This window comes from Gorilla gorilla, chromosome 1 (genome assembly GCF_029281585.2).
Source record: "Gorilla gorilla gorilla isolate KB3781 chromosome 1, NHGRI_mGorGor1-v2.1_pri, whole genome shotgun sequence".
Taxonomy (NCBI): domain Eukaryota; kingdom Metazoa; phylum Chordata; class Mammalia; order Primates; family Hominidae; genus Gorilla; species Gorilla gorilla.
The window spans coordinates 177,461,831-177,487,874 of NC_073224.2; the positions used below are offsets into that span (position 1 = coordinate 177,461,831).

Sequence of the window (26,044 nt, forward strand, 5' to 3'; positions counted from 1 at the left end):
GAGAATGATGGTTTCCAGCTTTGTCCATGTCCCTACGTCCATGTGCCTACAAAGGACATGAACTCATCATTTTTTATGGCTGCATAGTATTCCATGGTGTATATGTGCCACGTTTTCTTAATCCAGTCTATCATTGTTGGACATTTGGGTTGGTTCCAAGTCTTTGCTATTGTGAATAGTGCCGCAATAAACATACGTGTGCATGTGACTTTATAGCAGCATGATTTATAATCCTTTGGAATAGTTCATTTATTTATTTTTTTAAACCTGTTTTATTCTTTGTCAGCCCTAAGAAAGATTCTGTCATTTGAGGACTTTTTAAATCTGTGAATATTTATACTTTTTTATGTTTTGAAAACACTTGATATTTACTATGCCCCTGAACTTTTCCCCTCTTAAAGGCAGAAGGATCAGGGCAGGAAGGAACCAAATTGCCAATAGAGCAAGATCAAGTTCTAAAAGTTTTAAATGACATTTTTTTTCCAGAAAAATGCAGTAATATTTAAGGAAACTTGACAATTTTATAGCTTTATTAAGATTATTTACATATCACTAAGAAAAATTCTTCTGCCTTGGGATCCTGTTGATCTATGACCTTACCCCCAACCCTGTGCTCTCTGAAACATGTGCTGTGTCCACTCAGGGTTAAATGGATTAAGGGCGGTGCAAGATGTGCTTTGTTAAACAGATGCTTGAAGGCAGCATGCTCGTTAAGAGTCATCACCACTCCCTAATCTCAAGTACCCAGGGACACAAACACTCTGCCTAGGAAAACCAGAGACCTTTGTTCACTTGTTTGTCTGCTGACCTTCCCTCCACTACTGTCCTATGACCCTGCCAAATTCCCCTCTGCGAGAAACACCCAAGAATGATCAATAAAAAAAATAAAATAAAATAAAATAAAATAAATTAAAAAAAAATGAAAATTATAAAACTTAACCAGATTAAAAAAAAAAAGATTATTTACATATCAAAAAATTCACCTATTGTGAGTATATATACCTTAATGGTTTTTAGTATATTTACGGAGTTGCGCAGGTATCACCACAAGCTAATTTTAGAACATTTCCAATACCCTGAAAAGATTCCTTATACCTATTAGCAGTCGTTCCTACCCCAGCACTAGAGAGTGACTAACCTACTTCTATCTGTATAGAATTGCCTATTCTGGACATTTTATATAAATGAAATTATTTACTATATGATCTTTTGTGTTTGTATTCTTTCACTAAGCATAAGTTTTTGAGGTTCATCCATGTCGTGTATGTATCAATACTTCTTTCCTTTTTTATTGTCAAATAGTATTCCATTGTATTGATACACCAAAGTTTGTTTATCCATTTGTCAGTTGATGAACAGCTGTATCATTTCCACTTTGGGGCTGTTAAGAATAATGCTGCCACGAACATCTATGTACAAGTCTGTGTCCACATATGTTTTCATCTCTCTTAGGTAGATACCTAAGAGTGGATTTGCTGGATGATATGGTACTTCTATGTTTAACATTTTTAGACTTCTAAACTTTTTTTTTTTCGAATGTGGCTGTACTGTTTTTCATTCTCATCAGCAATGAATAAGAATTTCTGTTCTCCAAATCCTCATCAACACTTGTTATTATCTGTCTTTTTGATTAGGACACCTTTAGTGATTGTAAATTGGAACTTCACTGTAGTTTTGATTTGCATTTCCCTAACAACCTACAGATGTTGAACATCTTTTTGTGTGCTTATTGGCACATTGTTTTGTATATCTCCTTTGGAGAAAAGTCTATTCAAATCTTTTGTCATTGGTCAGGCGCAGTGGCACACACCTGTAATTCCAGAAGTTTAGGAGACTGAGGTGGGAGGATTGCTTGAGCTCAGGAGTTTGAGACCAGCCTGGGGGACATGACAAAACTCTGTTTCTATCCAAAACCACAAAAAATAGCCGGGCATGGTGGCATGTGCCTACTGTAGTCCCAGCTACCTGGGAAGCTAAGGTGGGAGGATCGTTTGAGCCTGGGAGGTGGAGGTTGCAGTGAGCCAGGATTGTGCCATTGCACTCCAGCCTGCACAACAGAGCAAGACCCTGTCTCAAAAGAAAAAAAAGGTTGCTATTTTAAGATTTCTTAAGAGTTCTTTATGTATTCTGGATTTGTAAAATAATCAGCTATCTGATTTACAAATACTTTCTCCCTTCCTATGGATTATCTTTTTACTTTCTTGATGGTGTCATTTGAAGTGTGAAAATTTTTAATGAATTCCAGTGTAGCAAATTTTTTTTATCAATTGCACTTTTGGTGATATTCTACCTATAAAATAATACAATAAAGTGCATGTACAAAATGTAATAATAAAATAAACAGCAGCGTATCCACTGCTCAGTTTAAGAAATCAGACATTACAGCCTGGTAACCTTTGAAGCTACCAGTGGCCTTCCTCAATTTGATCTCTCCCTCCCCTGAGAATGACCATTGTTCTCAATTGTGTTAACCTTTTTATTTTTTTAACTTTTCTTTTGTGAAGTATACTACATATGACAAAGTACATAAAACATAAATGAATGAGGTTTTAAAACATTAGAAAATAAACAGCTTTGTAATTACCACTCAGGTCAAAAACAAGGACGTTGGCTGCCATCCAGAAGTTCTTAGCCTGCCCTTTCTCAACCACAGCAACCCACCAAACTCTCAGTGTCCTGATTAATGATATAATTGCATAATTTTGTTTAGAGTTTTACCATCTAGGCCAGGCATGGTGGCTCACGCCTGTAATCCCAGCACTTTGGGAGGCCAAGGTGGGCAGATCACTTGAAGTCAGGAGTTCGAGACCAGCCTGGCCAACATGGTAAAAGCTGATCTCTACTAAAAAATACAAAAAAATTAGCCAGACATGGTGGTGGGCGCCTGTAATCCCAGCTACTCAGGAGGGTTAGGCAGGAGAATCGCTTGAACCTGGGAGGTGGAGTTTGCAGTAAGCCTAGATCGCGCCACTGCACTCCAACCTGGGCAACAGAGCAAGACTCTATCTCAAAAAAATGTATAGATAGAGAGAGAGTTTTACCGTCTAAGTTTGCATTTTAAAAAAATATAGTTTATAGTATTTTATATATATATATATTTTTTTGTTTGTTTGGTTGGTTTTGTTTAGTTTTTTGAGACGGAGCCCTGCACTGTAGCCCAGGTAGGCTGGAGTTGCAGTGGCACGATCTTGGCTCACTGCAACCTCTGCCTCCTAGGTTCAAGCGATTCTCTTGTCTCAGTCTCCCGAGTAACTGGGATTACAGATGACTGCCATCATGCCTGGCTAATTTTTGTGTTTTTAGTAGAGATGGGGTTTCACCATGTTGGCCAGGCTGGTCTCAAACTCCTGACCTCAGTTGATCCACCTGCCTCGGCCTCCCAAAGTGCTGGGATTATAGGTATGAGCCACCACGTCCTGCCAAAATACTGTAGTTTAGTTTTATATTATGTTTTTAGTATTCGTTAATGTTATGAAATGTAGCTATAATTCACTGATTTTCATTTCAGTATGCTATCCCATTGTCTAACTATAAATCAGTTTATTTGCCCATTCTGTTGATAGGTGCATGAATGGTTTCTGATCCTTGGTTATTGCAAATAACAATTTTGCAGACTTTCTTTTATATATATCTTGCATGCATATATATACTTTTATTTAGAGTATTTTCTAGAAGTGGAATTTGTTGCGTCATAGACTGTGGGTATCTTAATCTATACCAGGTAATGGCCAACTATTTTCCAGAGGGCGTACCTTAATTTATACTTAACACGTACAATATGAGAGTTCTCATTCCTTCACATGTTCATCAATACTTAGAGAATTGTCAGATTTTTAAATTTTTGCCAGTCTGGTCGTTTATAGTTGAATCTCATTTTAGCTTGTATTTCCCCGAAGACTTATGCGGTGTGCACTTTTCCATATGTATGATTGACCATTTGGATTCTCTCTTTTGAAGTGTCTAGAGTTCTTTGCTTGTTTTCCATTTGGTTGTTTGCTTTTGTTTAATGATTTTTAGGACTTTGTATGTTCTAGGTCAAGTCCATTGTCAGTTATAAGTGGTTCAAATATTTCTTCTCTGTGGCTTGCTGTTTTACCCATTTAATGGTGAATTTGGTGGTTAGAATGCCTAATTTTATTTTACTTTTTATTTATTTATTTATTTATCTTGGAGACAGAGTCTTGCTCTGTCGCCCAGGCTGGAGTGCAGTGGCACAATCTCGGCTCACTGCAAGCTCCGCCTCCCAGGTTCACACCATTCTACTGCCTCAGCCTCCTGAGTAGCTGGGACTATAGGCACCCGCCAGCATGCCTGGCTAATTTTTTGTATTTTAGTAGAGATGGGTTTTCACCATGTTAGCCAGGATGGTCTCGATCTCCTGACCTCGTGATCTGCCCGTCTCGACCTCCCAAAGTGCTGGGATTACAGGCGTGAGCCACTGTGCCCGGCCTAGAATGCCTGATTTTAATATACTTAAATTTAGTCTTGCAGCTAATATTTTCTGTATCTTATTTAAGGAATTTTTTTCTATTTCAGAATTTTGAAGGTATTCTGTGTTACATTCGAAATTTTTTTGTTCTTCCTTTTACATTTAATTTTAAAATTAAAATCTACCTGAAATAGATTTTTTTATATGCAGTGGAAGTTGGGAGTCCAGGTTCATTTATTTATTTATATTGCATATTATGCCAGATTATTTCAGCACCATTTATTAAAAGAATATTTTCCCTACGTCTCTGAAGTACTGCCTGTATATGGTCTACCATGTAGAGAAAGTCATACATTTTTAAAATTTTTCTTGGCTACTTTTTGGCCCTTTGTATATCTACATAAATTTGAAAATCAGCTTGTAAAGTTCCACTAAAATAAATAAACAAAAACCAATAAACCTGTTAAAGTTTTAGTTAAGATTGTATTGAATTATGATTATACTATTGAATCTCGTAATTTTTGAACACAAATCCCCCCATCGTTCAGGCTGCCTTTAGTGTCCTTCAGTACACAAACTTTTTTAGTTTCTACCAAGGAGGACTAGCATATCTTTTGTAGATTTATTATTCGTGCTTGATATTTTTTAATGTTCCTATAAATGGTGTCTTTTTCAAAAAGTCTGTTTTCTAACGTTGATTGCTTTATATGGAAATAGAAACAATTTTTGTACAGAAACAAAATACTCATTATCAAAAAAATTGATTTTTGTACAATGATTTTTATTTCCACAATATAAAATAAATGATAAAGTGATAAACTAATAACATATTTGTAGATTCTTTTTTTCTACACACAATCATATAATTTGTGAATAATAACAACGTAGTTTCTTCCTGTCAGTTTTTTTATATGTATAATTTATTGTACTGGCTAGTACCTCCAGTACAGTGTTGAATAGAAGTGGTGATGTTTGTATCTTTAAAGGTAAAACTTTCAACATTTCATTCTTAAACATATGTTCTGTATGTTTTGGGTTTTTTTTAAGATACCTTCCTTTATTGTGGAAGTCTCTTTCTGTTACTAGTTTACTAAGCATTTTGTTTTTTAGTTATGAATAGTTGAATTGTTATCGAATGCTTTTTCCACATTCATTGAGATGGCTGTATTGTTTTGCTTTTTGGTCTTTTAATGTTTTTTATTTAAATTGATTTTCTAGTGTTAAACCAACATTGAAATCCTGAATTAAACTCAACTTCTTCATAGTTGTGTACTAATGGATTTCGTTTGCTAGTATTTTGTTAGGATTTGTATATGTATGTTCCTAAGATTGCCTATAATTTTTCTTATATTCTTTTCAGGTTTTAGAATCAAGTTTAGGCTAGCCAATTAAAATGAGGTAGGGAGTTTTCTCTTTTATTCTCTTCTCTGCAAGTACTTAAGATTAGAATTATTTCTTCCTGGAATATTTGGAGAGCTTATGAAACCATCTGTGCTTGAAGTGTTTTCTTTTTCAAGTTTTAAAATTACTATTATAATTTATTATCTGTGAGACTATTGAAGTTTTTTGTTTCTTACATTGATTGTATTTATTTATTTTTTATTTTATTTTATTTTATTTTTTGAGATGATGTCTTGCTGTATCAGCCAGGCTGGAGTGCAGTGGCATGATCTCGGCCCACTGCAACCTCCGCCTCCTGGATTCAAGCCATTCTCCTGCCTTGGCCTCCTGAATAGCTGGAATTACAGGTGCCTGCCACTGTGCCTGACTAATTTTTGTATTTTTAGTAGAGACAGGGTTTCACTACGTTGGCCAGACTAGTCTTGAACTCCTGTCCTCAGGTGATCCCCCCGCCTCAGTCTCCCAAAGTGCTGGGATTACAGGTGTGAACCACTGCACCTGGTCTTCTTAACAACTGATTTTTGTAAATTTTATTCTAGTAGAAATGTATTCAAATTTCTTGACTTATAAAGTTATTCAAAAATACCTTGTATAATTTTTTAAATGTCTGTATCATCTGTAATAGATGTAAACTTTTTTCTATGGCTAGATTTTTGTACCTTTTCTTGTCTTTATCAGTCTTACCAGACAGTCGAAATGTATTGTTAGTCTTTATAAAGAACCAGTATGGTGGCACTGTTGACCCTCACTTTTTAATGTTTATTATTTACTATCTTCTGCTTTCTTTGGGTTTACATTCATGTTCTTTTTCTAACTTCTTGAGATAGATGCTTAACTCACTAATTTTCATCCTTTCTTTTTTGATGTGTATTTTCAGCCTGTGCATTTTTCTTTGATTGTTTAGTTAAATGCTGTTTATATGTGACATTTTTTCCCTTTTTTTTATTATACTTTAAGTTATGGGATACATGTGCAGAATGTGCAGGTTTGTTACATAGGTATACACATGCCGTGGTGGTTTGCTGCACCCCTCAACCCATCAATTACATTAGGTATTTCTCCTAATGCTGTCCCTCCCCTACCCCCCTACCCCCGACAGGCCCCAGTGTGTGATGTTCCCCTTCCTGTGTTCATGTGTTCTCATTGTTCGACTCCCACCTATGAGTGAGAACATGTGGTGTTTGGTTTTCTGTTCCTGTGTTAGTTTGCTGAGAATGATGGTTTCCAGCTTCATCCATGTCCCTGCAAAGGACATGAACTCATCCTTTTTATGGCTGCATAGTATTCCATGGTGTGTATGTGCCGCATTTTCTTTATCCAGCCTATCATTGATGGGCATTGGGATTGTTTCTAAGTCTTTGCTATTGTGAATAGTGCCACAGTAAACATACAGGTGCATGTGTCTTTATAGTAGAATGATTTATAATCCTTTGGGTATATACCCGGTAATGGAATTGCTGGGTCAAATGGTATTTCTAGTTCTAGATCCTTCAGGAATCAGCACACTGTCTTCCACAATGGTTGAACTAATTTACACTCCCACCAACAGTGTAAAAGCGTTCCTATTTCTCCACATCCTCTCCAGCATCTGTTGTTTCCTGACTTTTTAATGATCGCCATTCTAACTGGTGTGAGATGGTATGGTATCTCATTGTGGTTTTGATTTGCATTTCTGTAATGACCAGTGATGATGAGCTTTTTTCCATATGTTTGTTGGCCTCATAAATGTCTTCTTTTGAGAAGTGTCTGTTCATATCCTTTGCCCACTTTTTGGTGGGGTTGTTTTTTTCTTGTAAATTTGTTTGAGTTCTTTGTAGATTCTGGATATTAGCCTTTTGTCAGTTGGATAGATTGCAAAATTTTTCTCCCATTCTATAGGTTGCCTGTTCACTCTGATGATAGTTTCATTTGCTGTGCAGAAGCTCTTTAGTTTGATTAGATCCGATTTGTCAATTTTGGCTTTTGTTGCCATTGCTTTTGGTGTTTTAGTCATGAAGTGTTTGCCCATGCCTATGTCCTGAATGGTATTGCCTAGGTTTTCTTCTAGGGTTTTTATGGTTTTAGGTCTTACATTTAAGTCTTTAATCCATCTTGAGTTAATTTTTGTATAAGGTATAAGGAAGGGATCCAGTTTCAGTTTTCTGCATATGGCTAGCCGGTTCCAAACACCATTTATTAAATAGGGAATCCTTTCCCCATTGCTTGTTTTTGTCAGGTTTGTCAAAGATCAGATGGTTGTAGATGTGTGGTGTTATTTCTGAGGCCTCTTTTCTGTTCCCTTGGTCTGTGTATCTGTTTTGGTACCAGTACATGCTGTTTTGGTTACTGTAGCCTTGTAGTATAGTTTGAAGTCAGGTAGTGTGATGCCTCCAGCTTTGTTCTTTTTGCTCATTGTCTTGGCTATACAGGCATTTTTTTAAAAAAATGTGTATCTTATTTATTCAACTTAGTTGCATTCTCTTACATCTTCCCCAAATGGTTTCATCTTCTCTCTCTCTTTTAGCCAGTTAGTCATCCCTTCTCATCGCCTCTAGGATCACATTGCCTGCTACATTCTCCCTTCTGTCATCTGTGACTTCTAAATTGTGAGCTGGGGGAACAAGTTTGTCATGATCAATAGGTAGATTTTCAAGATTCATCTCAGAATGACTCTGAAGTTCATTATGGTTTCTTCTTAGGGCTTTGGGCTATTTAAGAAGTTGTTTTTGTCTTAAATTTTCAGTCATGAAAATTTCTAGATATCCTTGTTTCTGATTTTGGCCTAATTAAATGATCAGAGAGCATAACTCTGTATGATACCAGTTTGTTATGTTTGTGGCAACTAGTTTTATGGTCTAGTATATGGTCAGTTTTTGTAAATATCTCATGTATTCTAAAAGAATGAATATTCTTTCATTGTTAGTTACAGCATTCTATGTCCTGTACTCTTGTTGTTTAAATCTTTTTGGTCTTTACTAAATTTTGCATGCTTATTCTAATATCCCACTACAATTGTGGTTTTGTAATTTCTCCTTGTCATTCTGTCAGATTTTTGTTTCTTTTGAGGCCTGATTATGAAACATTTAACACTTTTATATAATTTTTGGTGGATTGCACTTTCATCTACATGAACTGTGATGCTTTTTAAAATAGTTATAACTACACTAGGTTTTCTTTGCTCTGTGTGTGTGTGTGTGTGTATGTATAGCATAACTTTTTCATCCCTTTCAACATTTTTGTATTATGTTTTAGATATTTCTTTTAAAAACAGCATATAGTTAGATTTTTTTCTTGTATCTTAAAAATCTGGTTTGTTAATCTCTCTCACTAGAGTTTCTAATCCATTTACATTTAGTTTAATTAAATTGGATGTATTTAACATTTTATGTTTTACTTTATATTGTCTTACCCCATTATAGTTTTTTTTTCTCTCTTTTATTGACTTCTTGTTGTTGTTGTTGCTATTGTTGAGAAAGTGTCTTGCTCTGTCACCCAGGCTGGAGTGCAGTGGTGCAGTCTTGGCTAACTGCAGGTTCTGCCTCCCAGGTTCAAGTGATTCTCCCACCTCAGCCTCCTGAGTAGCTGGGATTACAGGTGACTGCCACTGCGTCTGGCTAATTTTTTTTTTTTTTTTTTTTTTTGAGATGGAGTCTCTGTCACCCAGGCTGGAGTGCAGTGGCGCAATCTCAGCTCACTGCAAGCTCTGCCTCCTGGGTTCACGCCATTCTCCTGCCTCTGCCTCCTGAGTAGCTGGGACTACAGGCGCCCGCCACCACGCCTGGCTAACTTTTTTGTATTTTTTTAGTAGACACAGGGTTTCACCATGTTAGCCAGGATAGTCTCAATCTCCTGACCTCGTGATCCACCCACCTCAACCTCCCAAAGTGCTGGGATTACAGGCGTGAGCCACCACGCCCGACCAGTTTTTTTGTATTTTTAGTAGAGATGAGTTGCACTATGTTGGCCAGGCTGATCTTGAACTCCTGGCCTCAAGTGATTTACCTGACTCAGCCTCTCAAAGTGCTGGGATTACAGGCATGAGCCACCACATCCAGCCGGTTTTGTCTATATTTCTAAACAATATTTTATTTAGCTTCACATATTTTCACCTTTTTATGAATATATACTATGTGTACTTCTATGACTTGTTTTTTTTATATGTTTGTAAGAGTCATTTATGTTGATATGTATAGTTGTAGTCTGTAATGTCATAGCAGTCCGTTAGAAAATATAATTATGTATTCATTCTCTTCTCAAAGGAAGTTTGGGTTGTTTGTAGTTTCAGGCTGTTACAGATAAAGGTATTATGAATGTTCCTTTACGTCACTCTGTAGAAGAGTTTCACTAAGGTATATACCTAAGAGTGGCATTTTTGGGTTAGAGGTTATGCACATGTTCAGTTTTACTTGGTTAAATTGTTTTCCAGTGTGGTTCTAGCAATATATATTCCTTCTAGCAATGAAGAAATATTTGTTGCTCCATGTTCTTTCTAATACTTGATATTGTGTGTGTTGTTGGAGTTGATTTATAAGAAGTAATGAGATGGAAAGTTGAAGTGGTGGTTGTGAAGAGGGATCATTAAAATGGAGGTGGTTTTTTTGTTGTTGTTTTTTGAGACAGAGTTTCACTCTTGTTGCCCAGGCTGGAGTGCAATGGCGCAATCTCGGCTCACTGCAACCTCCATCTCCCGGGTTCAAGCAATTCTCCTGCCTCAACCTCCTGAGTAGCTGGGAATACAGGCATGCACCACCACGCCCAGCTAATTTTGTATTTTTAGTAGAGACGGGGTTTCTCCATTTTGGTCCGGCTGATCTCGAACTCCTGACTTCAGGTGATCCGCCCGCCTCAGCCTCCTGAAGTGCTGGGATACAGGCGTGAGCTACTGCGCCCGGCCTGTTTGTTTTTTTGTTTGTTTGTTTTGTTTCATTTTTGTTTTTTAATTGGCATGGTGGGACATACCTAAAATGGAAATTTAGGGGAACATGCCATAATGGTAATAAAAGGCATAAGGTTTGACTACAAGGGTGAGTGTGTGTAGTAAGTGGTATTCTTGAGAATTAGACAAGTTGGTTAAGGAAGTAAAAAATAGCACAGGATATTTAGAGAATCAAATACATAGACATTGAAATCACTAAGAACTGTGACAAAAAGTAGTGTTTAAAATAGTGAAAGTGAGTCAGGAGCTAAAAGCATCAAGATATAAGGGCCAGTCTTCTGGAGATTAGTATATGACTGCAGTGATGAAGGTTAGTAGGTTGTATAGTCTGACAAAGATACATGTGTTCTTATACATCTATGGGAACATAAGCTATGTATTCTTATAGATATAAAGCAGTTTTGTTAATGATTGACCATGTGTTTCAGAGGTCATAGTGGAAGAATTTTAGGAGAAGGGGCAGACATGGCAAGTGAGGTAAGAAGAGAGAATATAAAGAGCTATGTGTGTGGTGATCAGAGTCCGAGTCATGAATGAAGCCTTCTGAAGGCTGGGCCTGTTGAGGTGGTAGACACAAACTGGGGAAAATAATTTAATGAGGTTAATCCTGCTGGTCTGAAGGCAGAGAGTAATCGTGAAGCTCTGGTTGTTATAATATGAAGGAGAGGTATGAATCTTGGCCTAGAAAATGTAGAACTCTGGGACCTCTTCCTTATTCCTAGTAATAATGTTATGAAACAATTCTTTCTGTTTTCTAGAGGTCATCCCTTCTCAACCAGAAAATTAAGAACTAATGAGCTAGGGCATTTATTGTAGGTGATAGATTAACTTCTATACACCTAGAGTGGTCCTTGCTATCAATGTCTTTGGGAGAATGGGGAAAATAGTCCCTCAAATCCTTTTTTGTAGGGCTTAATTATGCCGCGGAACCCTGGTTGAGACTGTTCTGGATACTAATCTCAGGTTGGTTTTATATGTGCACATTTCTACTAATTTATGATGTGCCTTTTTAATGTATTTATTTGAATGAATACAAATTCTCATTTTTAATGTAGGCAAATGTGACCATCTTTTTTATGGTTTATGTTTTTTATGTCTTATTTAAGATATACTATCCTTTCCCCAAGATTATAAATATATTGTCTTATATTTCCTCCTGAAAGTTTTAAACATTTTGTATTTAAAGTTCTTTCTTTGTCTAGATTTATTTTCTGTATGATGGTACAAGGTAGGAATCTGCTTTTTTTTTTCTCAAGGAAGATCAGTTGTCTCAACATCATTTATTAAACAGTTCATCCTTTCAGTAGTGATCCACAGTGCCAGCTCTGTCACAGATCAGATTTTTAGATATGCATAGGACACTTTTTGTGTTCTTTATTCTGTTTCATTTGACTGCCAAAAATATGCCAAAATCAAATTGTCCTAATTATTTTAGTTTTTTAGTAACTGCAGATATCTGGTAGAACACATTCATCTCCCTGCTCCCCACATCCCACCTTGTTCTTCTTCAAGAGTATCTTGGCTCTCTGCTTTTCCCCCATTAAATTTAAAAATCATTGGTCAGAGTTCCAGGAAAACCTGACTGGGATTTTGATTAGAATTGCATTGATCCTATAGAACAATTTGATGGAAAACTGACATCCTTACATTACTGAGTCTTTTTCATGTTTGTCTTAATTCTTCCCAAAGATGTCACTGTGTTACTGGCAATTTATGTGGGAATATAAGAGATGTCAGCGTATGCCTGTTTGTCAAGATGAGAATGATTTTTTATTGTATTTCTAAAAAATAGGTACTTGAAAATTCAGTCAGTGCTGTGTATGCGTATCTGAAAGTTCGGCTATAAAAAGTGTCTGTCTTTAAAATAAAGGAGCATTTTCCTTATGAGAACAATTGTGGATTTAGGGATGAGGGTCAAAGTTCTTTTGTGCCCAGCTCAGAAGCAGTATAGCAAAATAGTTAAGCAAGCTTATGTGGGTGAATTCACTTATATGCATGGGCAGCCATGAGAGGCAGTAAACAAAGTGGATATGAGCTTGGAGCTTGTGTCTCAGGAGCCACACTTTCTGTGTTGAAACTCTTGTCCTGCCTCTTATTACCAAATACTTCTGGTGGTCAGGTTTTTTTGTTGTTTTTTTTTCTGTAAGTTGAGGTGAGTAATAATACTTATTTCTTTGAGTGATTGTGAAGGATAAATAACTTAATACACATAAAGCATTTGGTCATTAATTATCATCCACTATAGAAGGAAGATTGGTGAGGTAGTTGAGATTATGACTTCAACAGTTGTGTATGTTCAGCTTTCCTGTGTCTTTCCTCTCAACATCCCCTCTACTTCTTCCTCATTTTTAGTTAGTATATTTGTCAGCCGAGTATTAGAACATTGTATAATAGTGAAGAGTATGGGCTTTGGAGTCTGGTTAACCTAGACTAAAATCCTAGTTTTACCCTTTCTTGGTATAGTAAGGCAAATTACTCTCTAGCCTTCAGTTTTCTTACCTGTAAACTAATAATAATAATAGTTAATGTTATAGTTTACAGTTGTTGTGAGAGCTAAATAAAACATGATTAGCATAGTTTCTTGCACATTTCAAATTTTATTTTTTGTCATCATCATTATTATTATTATCATCTGTATTTTTATCTGTAAAATTGGGATGATACGACCTGCTCGGCAATACTGTTGGAGGACTAAATCAAATAATGTATGTAAAATGTTTAATATGATGACTGAAACAGAGTGTATGTCCAATAAGTGGTGCTGTAAATGTGTTTTTATTTTTTCATTTCTGTTTTACATACTATATACTAATATAGATTGATGATTGAAAATAGCATTTCAACCTTATATGCTATAAGTAGAAATAGCTTTTTACTTCTATATAGCCTAAGACTTTTCCTTTTTGTATCAGTGGTGCTTGATTAAAAACAATAGTCTTCTAAGTCTGACATACACGATTTTGTCATTACTTTCTACTCTTAGCCCACTCTTATTTACTGTGAGTCAGTTGCTTTTTTCCTTTATTTTCATTATATCTGATATTCTGTGATATATATCTTTTAGTTTTTAATGGTAGAATCTTTTAGTTTTTATCTTTATGTTTTTTATTAACATTTATTTATCCCCTGCTGACAGTCATGCCGTAGATTAAAACAAACTTCTATTATCAGGAAAGGTTCATTAAACTTCAGGCTCTTAACCTTAAGGTTATATATGATCCTTTTGTGCAAGTGTTGTCTGAATCAAATGGTTTTTAATTATATTATTTTTAAGCTACTTTTGTTTTATTGTTTTTAGAAGAAAACAGTTGATAGCCAAAAAACAAGAAATGGTCTTTGATCAATCTGTCTCATTCTACTGCTCTTTATTTTCAGAGTGGCAGACAACACACTACCTTTTCAGCAGAATCAAGTCGAAGCCTTTTGATCTGTCTACTTTGGGTTCTCAAAAATGCAGATGAAACAGTTCTACAGAAGTGGTTTACAGATCTCTCAGTCTTGCAGCTAAACCGGCTATTAGATCTGCTTTATCTCTGTGTGTCTTGCTTTGAGTATAAAGTAAGTGGTCATTGTACCATTGCAAAGAACAAGAAAGGAGAAACATAATGTGGAAAAAATAGAAGAAAATTTCCTCAATACCTCTTCTCTTCTAATGTTTACATTTTAGGGGAAAAAAGTGTTTGAACGAATGAATAGCTTGACCTTTAAGAAATCAAAAGACATGAGAGCAAAGCTTGAAGAAGCTATTCTTGGGAGCATAGGTGCCAGGCAAGAAATGGTACGGCGAAGCCGAGGACAGCTTGGTACGTACACAATAGCTTCTCCTCCTGGTGAGAATTTCTTCAGTTTCCTTGAGTTGTATATTGTAATGATGATTGTTGCTAGTCTTCAATGTCAATCCTATGCTTTTTAAAAAGTGTTTTAAGTGTAACTGTGAATTAACTTGAATAATCATTTCTCTGCAGTAATACAAGTTAGAATTCTGATTTAGGTGAGTCAGCATACCCCCCCCCCCCCCCCCCCCGTTTTCTCTAGAAAGTCTTCTCTAGAAAACTTCCCCTGGAAAGTCTTCTCTAGAAAACTTCCCCTGGAAAGTCTTCTCTAGAAAACTTCCCCTGGAAAGTCTTCTCTAGAAAACTTCCCCTGGAAAGTCTTCTCTAGAAAACTTCCCCTGGAAAGTCTTCTCTAGAAAACTTCCCCTGGAAAGTCTTCTCTAGAAAACTTCCCCTGGAAAGTCTTCTCTAGAAAACTTCCCCTGGAAAGTCTTCTCTAGAAAACTTCCCCTGGAAAGTCTTCTCTAGAAAACTTCCCCTGGAAAGTCTTCTCTAGAAAACTTCCCCTGGAAAGTCTTCTCTAGAAAACTTCCCCTGGAAAGTCTTCTCTAGAAAACTTCCCCTGGAAAGTCTTCTCTAGAAAACTTCCCCTGGAAAGTCTTCTCTAGAAAACTTCCCCTGGAAAGTCTTCTCTAGAAAACTTCCCCTGGAAAGTCTTCTCTAGAAAACTTCCCCTGGAAAGTCTTCTCTAGAAAACTTCCCCTGGAAAGTCTTCTCTAGAAAACTTCCCCTGGAAAGTCTTCTCTAGAAAACTTCCCCTGGAAAGTCTTCTCTAGAAAACTTCCCCTGGAAAGTCTTCTCTAGAAAACTTCCCCTGGAAAGTCTTCTCTAGAAAACTTCCCCTGGAAAGTCTTCTCTAGAAAACTTTCTCTGGAAAGTCCTTATGTGATTAATAGCGTCCATCCTCCCTTTTTAAATAGACTTTATTTTTGTAGAGCAGTTTTAAGTTCACAGCAAAAGTGAGCAAAGGTACAGAGATTTCCTATATACCCCTTAGTATGCGTAGCCTCCCCACATTATTAACATCCCCCATCAGAGTAGTGCATTTGTTGTAACTGGTGAACCTACATTAACACATCATCACCCAGAGTCCGTAGTTTACATTAGGGATCATTCCATATAACATCTATTTTTACTTTTTTTTTTTTAGTTGAGACAGATTCTCACTCTGTCACCCAAGCTGGAGTGCAGTCATGTGATTGTGGCTTACTGCAGCATTGACCTCCCTCGCCCAAGCAATTTTTACACCTTCATCCCCCAATACACACCTACCCTGGTAGCTGGGACTACAGGTGTGTGCCACCATGCCCAAGTAATTTTTTTTTTTTTTTTAAACATGGTCTCACTGTATTGCTGAGGCTAGTCTTGAAATTCCTGAGCTCAAGTGATCCTCCCACCTTGGCCTCTCACAGTGCTGTGAGTCACCACGTCTGGCCTGTTTTTACTCTTTATTTGCAAAATGAATTAATATGCCCTGTATATAAGGCAAAAATATTGCCCATCAAACTCAAATATCAGTGAGACAAAACAGTTTAGTAGCATTTGAGACTGGTTTTCTAATCCCAGGTCTGCTACCCATTAGCCAAATAACCTTGGCCAAGTCACTTAATCTCCCCATCTTCCTTTTCCTTATAAATTTGTGATTGTTTTCAGAATTTAGAAGATAGTGTAACTAACTGATCTTATCATCTTTATAGTAACCATGCATGCAGAAACGTTTTGTAAATTCTAAAGTGACATACAGACAATACTGTTGCTAACAGTTTCTTAAGGCCAGGGCCATGGGTTGGTCATCTGTGTAGATGATACATGCCAACAGCACAATATTTATTTGTTGACTTAAAATATGAGTGTAAGTGTGAATGGATTTTTAATTGTTTTCTGACAATTCATTAGCATAATAATCATCTATTTAAGTATCTTTATATACTATGTTTTGTAATAATGAAAAGGCACAGTCTTTGCCTTTAAAAAAATTAATAGAGCACCATTTTTTCACTTTAGTTACATACAATTTACGGTGTACTTTTGGGTTTGTTTGAATATAACAATTGAAGTCTTCTTGTCTTATAATTCTTGTAATTCTTACTTGTCTTGTAATTCTTATTTACATTTCTACATTTAAACTAGGTCAATAATAGACATTGGCTTATTAGGTCTACTACACATAGACATTGTTTTCTTTTTCTTAACTTTCAGTTCTAAGACATTATTAACTATTGAGAGACAGTTTCGTGGGAAAAAAATGTAAATGATAGAATATTATAGTTAATTTTGCTAACTATCTTAATATAGGCATATCTTTTTGTTTTTTTCCATAAATTTCTTAAAGACATGGATTTCAGAATTTAAAAAAGAGAAAGAGATAAGGAAAGAAAGGAAAGAAAAGGGAAAGAAATTAGAAGAAATAGAGCCATGTCCTTTATTGTACAGGAAATGATTCTTATTTCTCAGTATTTTTTGTATTTCTTTAATTGACATATGTATAGTTGTATTCTTTTGTATTTGTTTTTCAGTATTTTTAAAAATTTATATTTGAACTCTGAACTTTTACTTTCATTATTCTTCATCCTCTTAACCAATTTAAAGTCTTACCTTTTTCAAAAACAAGCAGTTTTGTAGTTGAAAGTTTGAAATTATGACTGAGTCCATTGTTTAAATGTATATTTGTGTATTCTCCACATTCTCAATGCTGTCTCCACTTCTAATGGATTTGTATGAATCATTTCTATTGCTGCCACCCCTTAAAGGAACCCATACATGCAGTCTGCCTTCAAACCTAGAAACCACTTTATCAGCCTAGACATAACATGCTTGGACAAAGTACATATCATTTCTGTTCTTAAGGAGCTTATATACTTGTGGTCCTAAGTGTTATGGAAAGGAACAAAGCAAAAGAAAAGGAAAAGGAGGTATTGGAGAGTGGGAGGCCTTTCTAAGGAGGCGATAAAGGAAAATTTGTGAGAAGAACAATTAGGAAAAAGGAACAACAACCATTGCACAGGTTGTAAGTCAGAAGCATAGTCAGAGTATATACTGATAGATTCGCAAGGATAACAGAAAGCGGTAAGCAAGAGGAAGAATGGTAGGAAATAAAGTCATATCATGTAAGGCCTTATAAGCCATGGTTAAGATTTTAAGCAAATCAGTGTTAGAACATTTGCTTATTTAAATGGGTATTGTTTTAAAGAAAAGATACTGCATATAGCAAGTATGTTTCTTCTGAAATTATTGTGAAAATTTTTAATGAAAGGCACCATTGTCAGGTTTTTCCACTTGTACTGAGGATAAAATGGCTTGTACAATTTATTGTTGTATGATATTTCTTACATGATTGCAAATATACATATATGTGGTCCAACTGAAATAACATTTGAAAATTGGTTTTGAAATTTATTTGACAGAAAGAAGCCCATCTGGAAGTGCCTTTGGAAGTCAAGAAAATTTGAGGTGGAGAAAAGATATGACTCACTGGCGTCAAAACACCGAGAAGCTTGACAAGTAATACAGCTTTCTATTTTATGTTACTGATGGGTGTGTTGAATTTTAAAATGTAAGAGGAAAATGATAACTTTTACTTTATATTTACATTTAGTATTTACATTTAATAAATATATTAAGTCTTAGAGAACAAAATATTTAATTTAAAAATTTTAGATTTAAAAAGATTTGGAGGAAGAACTTCTCGTGGTATAGTAAGGCAAAATGTTATATTTTAAACTCCATTTTCTTTAAAACATCCTCTTGGAAAATGCATTCAGCAACTATTTTTTGAACATATTTTAGGTGTCACATTGAACTAATATTTCAAATATTACAAAGAATCAGAAACCTGACATTTGTCGTTATGGAGCTTATAATATAATTCAAGAAAGACAAAACAATACAGGTCTTCTGTTTCTAGCATAAAGGCAGACTTGATACATTGACTGATCCTACTGCCATAAACACCTGCAATGCACTTACATGAGTCTTCTTACTGCCCAAGTGGCTGCAGGTAAACTTTTCTGGCTTGAGATTTGGCACTGAGTCAAGGGGCTAAAATTTTTTTCTTGAGAATTTCTAATTATAAGTTAGCCCGCAAGTAGCTTCACTGGCCCATAAAACTTTGAGAATGGAGTGACCAACTCATTTCAGGTTTGCCTAGCACTCTCCCAGTTATAGCACTGATTGTCCCACATCCCAGGGAGCCCCTTAGTCCTGTCCTAAGGCAAACCAAGATGATTGATTACCCTATCTGAGAACCATCATCAGCCCAAGCCTCAGAAGATTCTCACAAATAAACTTTCACAATATTTTCTCACAGACAGTAAAATCATAAAACAGAGGAAACAAGTGAGAGCCAGCAGAGAAACAAGTTTCAGTACCATATGTATGAGAGCTTGAAATAATCAGATATTGAATGTAATATAAATATATTAAAATTCTTAACCTTGGAATGTGTGCTTTTCTTTCTTTTTCTCCGTCTGTCCAAATCTATTTCTCTGATGGTTTTTCTGCATGTGTTATTTTTTAGAAATCACAGAGTAGCCAGGTACTGTACTATCAGTATAGTAGTGCTTTATTTCTGCATTTGTAGAATGTGTTCTCTTGGCTTATCTTGCTGTGTTTTGAGGGAGACTTTTTTGGTGTTCTCCTGATTCTTTTTGTTTAAACCATCTTATGTTTCTTTATAAAATGTCACTGGAAATTTTAAGTTTGAACATTAAGTATTTTATTTTCCAGTTTAATTCTGATAATTGTATTCTTTTTTTTTTTTTTTGAGACAAGGTCTCACTCTGTCACTCAGGCCAAAGTGCAGTGGCACAATCATGACTCACTGCAGCCTTGACCTCCTGGGCTTAGGTGAGCCTCCCACCTCAGCCTCCCAAGTAGCTGGGACTACAGCTGTGCACCACCACGCCCGAATAATTTTTGTAGAGACAGGGTTTTGCCATGTTGTGCAGGCTGGTCTCTTAACTCCTGGTCTCAAGGATCCCCTACCTCAGCCTCTCAAAGTGCTTTATTCTTAAATTGAATTTGTAAACTGTAAATTAATGAAGTATTCTCTTTAGTGGTAATAATAAAGACTCACAGACTTACAGATCTAAAAACTTAGAAAAGTTAGTGTTTAATATGGCCTTGTACTTTATGTGTTATTTTGTCTACTTTGGTGTAATATATAGTATCTGTATATCTATTATTGCTAAAACAAAAATCTCAACTATATTCATATATCATGTGTAATTATCCTTACATTTTTATTTGCATTAAATGATACTTTTACAAATATTAGTATTTAAGTAAACCACTTTATTGCATCAAACTGTTTTGTTCTTTTTTCTTTATTATTTTTCTAGCTTTATTGAGTTATAATTGACAAAATTGTGTATATTTACAGAATATAACATGATCTTTTAATATATGTGTACAATTGTGAAATGATTACCACAGGCAAGCTAACTAGCATATTCGTCACCTCACATCCTTTTTTCCCCAAATTTGTTTTGTTTCCAATGAGTAATTCCATCTAGTCTCACTGAAGAGTTAAATTATCATCTGAGCATATTTATATAAAAAAAATTGGGGGAAAATTAGATGAAACCTTAGGCAAAATAAGTAAATTTATCCTGAATACAGACATTGGAAATATTTGAAATAGTAAGATGAATACTAAATATTTGAATGTTGTTTTCCATGAAGCAGTCCTAAATACAAGCCCACATAGCACCACCTAGTGTCAATGTCACTTAGAATAAAACTGTCTGCTGCATGTTTGAAAGCTAAAACATAAACATTTATGCTTTTAGTGGCATTATGCTTCTGTAATGGGGTGAGAAAGTGTGTATTGTCGTGGCTAACAAAAAAGCTGCGTAAATGTGTAAACTATTGCCTTTTTTCTTATTCTCTTGTAATTTTTTATCAGGCAAATATTGAAAATGGTTTGAAATTTTTTATTTCTATGCATCCTTAAGTCTTTTCAGAATTGTAGTTTTCAAAAAGATAAATATAATTTCTTACAATATTTTGTATTAGATCAAGAGCAGAGATTGAACACGAAGCACTGATTGATGGAAACCTGGCTACAGAAGCAAACCTAATCATTTTAGATACATTAGAGATTGTTGTTCAGGTAAGAATGCAAAGAAGAGAAATTTAAAATACGGATTTGGTAAATTGAGGTTGGAGGGAAAAGTGTTTACTGTGAGCCATAAAATTACATTTTATTAAATATTTGTAGTTCCTAAAAGTTTTGTTCCAAGCATTCTGAGATTCTCTGTAATTATAAATTCCCATAGCTTCAACTGTTTCTTCGTGGAGGATGATTATGAAATCTTTATCTCCTTGTCTTTCCCCTTGATGGCCTAGTCTTGCATTTCCAAATATCCTCTGAGTATTTATAGGTGGAAGTTCTGCCATCAGGTGAGATTCAACATGCATGTATAGCTATAGCTACATATAGATACACTGGGTTTATGCAGTATCCTCTGTATACCACAGCAATGTTTCAGACTCTTTATCTATAATCATCATGTTGGGTCCTAACAGTTGCCCTCTGGGCAGTATTCTGTAGTAACAATGTGATAGCTGACATTTATTTAGTTTTTTCTCTGTTAAACATTGTCCTAAGCACTTTACAAATATTAACTCATTTGATCCTTCTAAGAAACTCATGACATTGAAACTGTCAGTATCCTCATCTTGTAGATGAGAACACTTAGGCACAAAGATGTTAAATAACTGCCCATAATGACGCAGCTAGTATGTAGAAGAGCCAGGATTCAAATCAGTTAGCAAGATCTTTCAGATGTTTTAGTAAATATATCTCTCACCTATTCCTTCCATTCCTTTTCTACTACCACTACTCTGCCAGGTTCATATTTCAACGCTATTACAATGGCCACCTACTTCATAACTCACTCTGTATTCTTCCCACCATCCATTCTGTACATTTTTGTGAGAATTTTCCTTTAAAAGTATTTTATGGCTGGGCACGGTGGCCCATGCCTGTAATCCCAGCAATTTGGGAAGCTGAGGTGGGTGGATCACTTCAAGTCAGGAGTTCAAGACCAGCCTGGTCAACATGGCAAAACCCTGACTCTACTCTATTTTATTTATTTACTTACTTATTTATTTATTTATTTATTTATTTATTTATTTATTTATTTTTGAGGTGGAGTTTCGCTCTTGTTGCCCAGGCTGGAGTGCAGTGGCGCAATCTCAGCTCACCACAACCTCTGCCTCCCGGGTTCAAGTGATTCTCCTGCCTCAGCCTCCCAAGTAGCTGGGATTACAGGCATGCGCCACCACGCCCAGCTGATTTTGTATTTTTAGTAGAGACGGGGTTTCTCCATATTGGTTAGGCTGGTCTCGAACTCCTGACCTCAGGTGATCCACCCACCTCAGCCTCCCAAAGTGTGGGGATTACAGGCATGAGCCACTGCACCCAGCCAACCCTGACTCTACTAAAAATAAAAAAATTAGCCGGGTGTGGTGGCGCACACCTGTAATCCTAGCTACTCAGGAGGCTGAGGCACAAGAATTGCTTGAAGCCAGGAGGCAGAGGTTGCAGTGAGCCAAGATCAAGCCACTGCACTTCAGCCTGGGTGACAGAGTGAGACTCCATCTCAAAAACAAAAAAAAAGATTTTATCAGTCATTATCCTGACTGAAGTTTTAAAAATAGAAAAAATTTAATAAGTCCAAGATACCTAATCCCAAGATGGTTGCTTGAGCTGCAGCCATCATGTCTGTATTTCATTCAGTGAAAAGAAACAGCAGGGACAGAGTACATTTCTTTTTTTAAGGGCATGACTCAGAAGATGTAACTTCTCTTTTGTTCACCTCTCTCTGTAGCCGGATTCAAAGTCTTCAGCTAAAATTCAGGATTTCAATTATTAAAGAAGAAAAGAATGGTTATTTGTGTATCACCAACATTTTTTGCTCTAGGCACCACTCTATTTTTCAGCCTTATCTCTAGTTATTTTCTACATGAACCTCAAGTCAATTCAAATTTACTTACTAATTTTCCTGAAACACACCTTATGATTTCTTGCCATTGTATCTTACTCCTGTTTTTTCTCATTTAAATTATATTTATTCTTTTTCCCCCTTTTCTTATTCAAATCCTGCTTAGCTCCTTCTTGAAGCCATCCTAGATCTTATGTTATCATTTTTTTATCTTTTAAAACTTTTACTTATACATACAGGGAGGCCTTTATTTATACATAGGGAGGCCTGTAACATCCATAACTACATTGCAAGTACATCTCTATTTTATTTGTTTATTTTTAAATTGCAGACCGTTTCTGTAACGGAATCCAAAGAGAGCATTCTTGGTGGAGTGCTAAAAGTGCTACTACACAGCATGGCCTGTAACCAAAGTGCAGTTTATCTACAACACTGTTTTGCTACACAGAGAGCCTTGGTTTCAAAGGTAGGTTATTTTGTACCTGCAGTGTTGTCAGACTTTGTTTTTTTTATTAACATTGTCTAAGATCATTTGACACATTCATTGGTTAATATATGTAGTAATATATTAATGAATATGTGTAGTTAAAATTTAAATAATAACCTAAGACCCTTGATTCTTCTTTGCCTCTCTACTGCTGCCTGCCTTTTGGAATTTTTCATTCATTCGAATCACCTTTAACCAGTTCTGGTTTGAAAAACAGTAACTTGGATGTGGAGAAGGGCCTGAAATTAATAGCCAATCTTAAATATGGGGCTTCTCTTGTTTTCTCTTCACTTGGTTCTGTTTTTATAAAAAACTCAATTTATAAAGAATTCAATATATAAGCAATTCAACCCACTGAAATTATTTTATGATGAATGGAAAAGAAGGTATGTGTTTGTTCAACTGCTTTAAATGTTTACTTCTTATATTTGTTTTCCCTTAGAAATATGTATATTCTTAAATTTTGAAGGTAGCTATTTCATTTTAATCATCCTAGAAGATGGAATGCAGAGATGTTGATGAAAATAACTTATGTATTATTTTGTAATAAATATAGAATTCATATATGTTGGTTACTAAGTGTTTTATGCACATTCTGATAGAAGCTTCACAACAATCCCTTGTAGATACATTATTAGGCCTATTTTGTGGATGAGAAAACTTGTCCAAGGTCCCACTACTAGTTAGTAAGTGGAATAATGAGCATTCGAACCCAGTTTGACTCTGTGTCTCACACTATTAACCATTAGCTAATATTGTCCTAACCATTCTTTTAATTTCTGGGCTATACTAACAAATCTCCAGTTCAGGTTATATTAACATATCTCAGGAACTTTTACTGTAAAAATTCAGTGGTGGTTTGTTTTGTTGTTTTACAGTTTCCTGAACTCTTATTTGAAGAAGAGACAGAGCAGTGTGCTGATTTATGCCTCAGGCTTCTCCGACACTGTAGTAGTAGCATCGGTACAATACGGTCACACGCCAGTGCCTCCCTTTACCTACTAATGAGGCAAAACTTTGAGATTGGGAATGTAAGTATTTTATCATGAAAATTCTCTGTATTCATAATGAAATATAACTTCTGCTGATAGTTATTAAATCAGTTTTTGGGAGAGCATGGAGTTTTTTGTATATTTTTAGTCTAATCATAGGCTATCTTGATATTTCTCATTCTGTGTATATCTTACAAAAATCCAAATCTCCAATTGTGTGCATATCATGTGTACGTATGTATGTATGTATGTATATTAATACAGACTTAGAATATAAATGTACATTGAGCAGTTTTAAATTTTAATTGTCCCTAAGTAAAAAGAAATACAAGTTTAAGTATCTTGGCTTGATATTTTACAATTACATGTCACAGCCTTTGAAGAATTCCATTTTTTCATTTGTCTTTTATTATATGTTATATTCATGTGTTATATTTTTCCTTTTTGAGTCAAATATTTAGTTCATTTATTTTTGCTTATGTAAGTATTTAAGGCCTTGAATTTTCCTTTAAGTGCTATTTTTGGCATCTCCTTGGTTCTGATATTTAGTAATCTTGTCATTTCAGTTTGTATTTTCTTTTTAACCCAAAGAGTTGACTAGCCTTATTTTTTTTTTTTTTTTTTTGAGATGGAGTCTCGCTCAGTCACCCAGGCTGGAGTGCAGTGGCGTGATCTTGGCTCACTGCAAGCTCCGCCTCCTGGGTTCACGCCATTCTCCTGCCTCAGCCTCCCAAGTAGCTGGGATTACAGGTGCCCGCCACCACGCCCAGCTAATTTTTTGTACTTTTAGTAGAGACGAGGTTTCACCATGTTAGCCAGGATGGTCTCGATCTCCTGACCTCGTGATCCGCCTGCCTCGGCCTCCCAAAGTGCTGGGATTACAGGAGTGAGCCACCGCGCCTGGCTGCTAGCCTTTTTGTTTCAAAGTTTTGGCTGGTTCCAGTGGCTCACACATGTAATCCCAACACTTTGGGTGGCCGAGGAAGGAAGATTGCTTGAGGCCAGGAGTTTGAGACCAGCCTGAGTGACATAGTAAAACCCTGTCTCTACAAAAAAATAAATAATACTAGCCGGGCTTGGTGGCCTGTGCCTGTGGTCGCAGCTACTCGGGAGGCTGAGATGGGAGGATCCCTTTGAGCCCAGGAGTGTGAGGTCGCAGTGAGCTATGAACACACCACTGTACTCCAGCCTGAGTGACAGAGTGAGATCCTGTCTCAAAAAAAAAAATTTTTTTTTATGTTAATTTTCAGCTTTATTACATTGTGATTGTACAATGTATATTCTGTTTCTCCCTTTCTTTACTGTGGATCTGTGTATTTGTGTGTCTAAATATAATCCGTTTTTATGAGTGTTCTACAAAAAAATCTTTAAAAAGGAAGTAGTTCTGTTTTCAGAATATTGAGTTAAACATATACTAGATAAATACACCTTATTAATTACATTATTGTGTCTCTCTATATCCTTGTTTTTGTTTCACTTGGTAGAAGTAAATTAAAGCCTATAACTGTGTTTGTCTGTTTCTCCTTTAGCTTTTATTTGGTGTACTAATACTCATAACTACTGTATCTTCTTAAGAGTTTTTCTCCTTTGGAATTTAAAAGAACTCATCTTGGTTTTATTTAAAACCTTTATTCTATTTTATTTTTTGGCCTGAATTTCATCTCTTATGGTATTAAGATTTTGACCTCTGCTTTCTTTTTAATTTGAACTTACTTTAATTGCCTTTGCCTGTTCTTTAATTTTCACTTTATTTTAGATGTGCCTCTCATATACAACATAAGAGTTGAGTTTTGCTTTGTGATCCAACCTCTAATTGAATTAAACCTTTCATACTTGTTATTATATTATATACGTCCTGGAATTCTATTATTTTGTTATGCCTTTCCCTCTTGCCTCCCCTTTAAAAAAAATTGTGTTGGTTGTTTTCATCTTACACTATATGGTCTGTTTACCTTGTTTTGGGGATGTAGTGTTTATCATATTTAGCAAAATTTCTGGTTTTGCTCTAATGGTTGCCTTTATAGTTATGTAATACCCC

The 26,044-nt window shown here is 35.7% G+C and overlaps 1 protein-coding gene across 12 annotated transcripts in view; it reads left to right on the forward strand.

Annotated features, from left to right (window-relative positions):
• The window catches only part of DOCK7 (dedicator of cytokinesis 7), a 239,067-nt gene that overhangs the window by 166,042 nt on the left and 46,981 nt on the right, over positions 1 to 26,044 (forward strand). For 6 of the 12 annotated variants that reach the window (XM_019019154.4, XM_019019139.3, XM_019019142.3 and 3 more), the window contains 6 exons: positions 14,121 to 14,303; positions 14,413 to 14,548; positions 17,983 to 18,079; positions 20,594 to 20,690; positions 22,859 to 22,993; positions 23,893 to 24,045. In XM_019019154.4, the coding sequence (XP_018874699.1) occupies positions 14,121 to 14,303; positions 14,413 to 14,548; positions 17,983 to 18,079; positions 20,594 to 20,690; positions 22,859 to 22,993; positions 23,893 to 24,045 (801 nt within the window). Of the gene's footprint in view, positions 1 to 14,120; positions 14,304 to 14,412; positions 14,576 to 17,982; positions 18,080 to 20,593; positions 20,691 to 22,858; positions 22,994 to 23,892; positions 24,046 to 26,044 lie in introns of all 12 variants that reach the window. The other 6 variants (XM_055362977.1, XM_055363026.1, XM_055363079.1 and 3 more) reach the window with 1 other exon arrangement.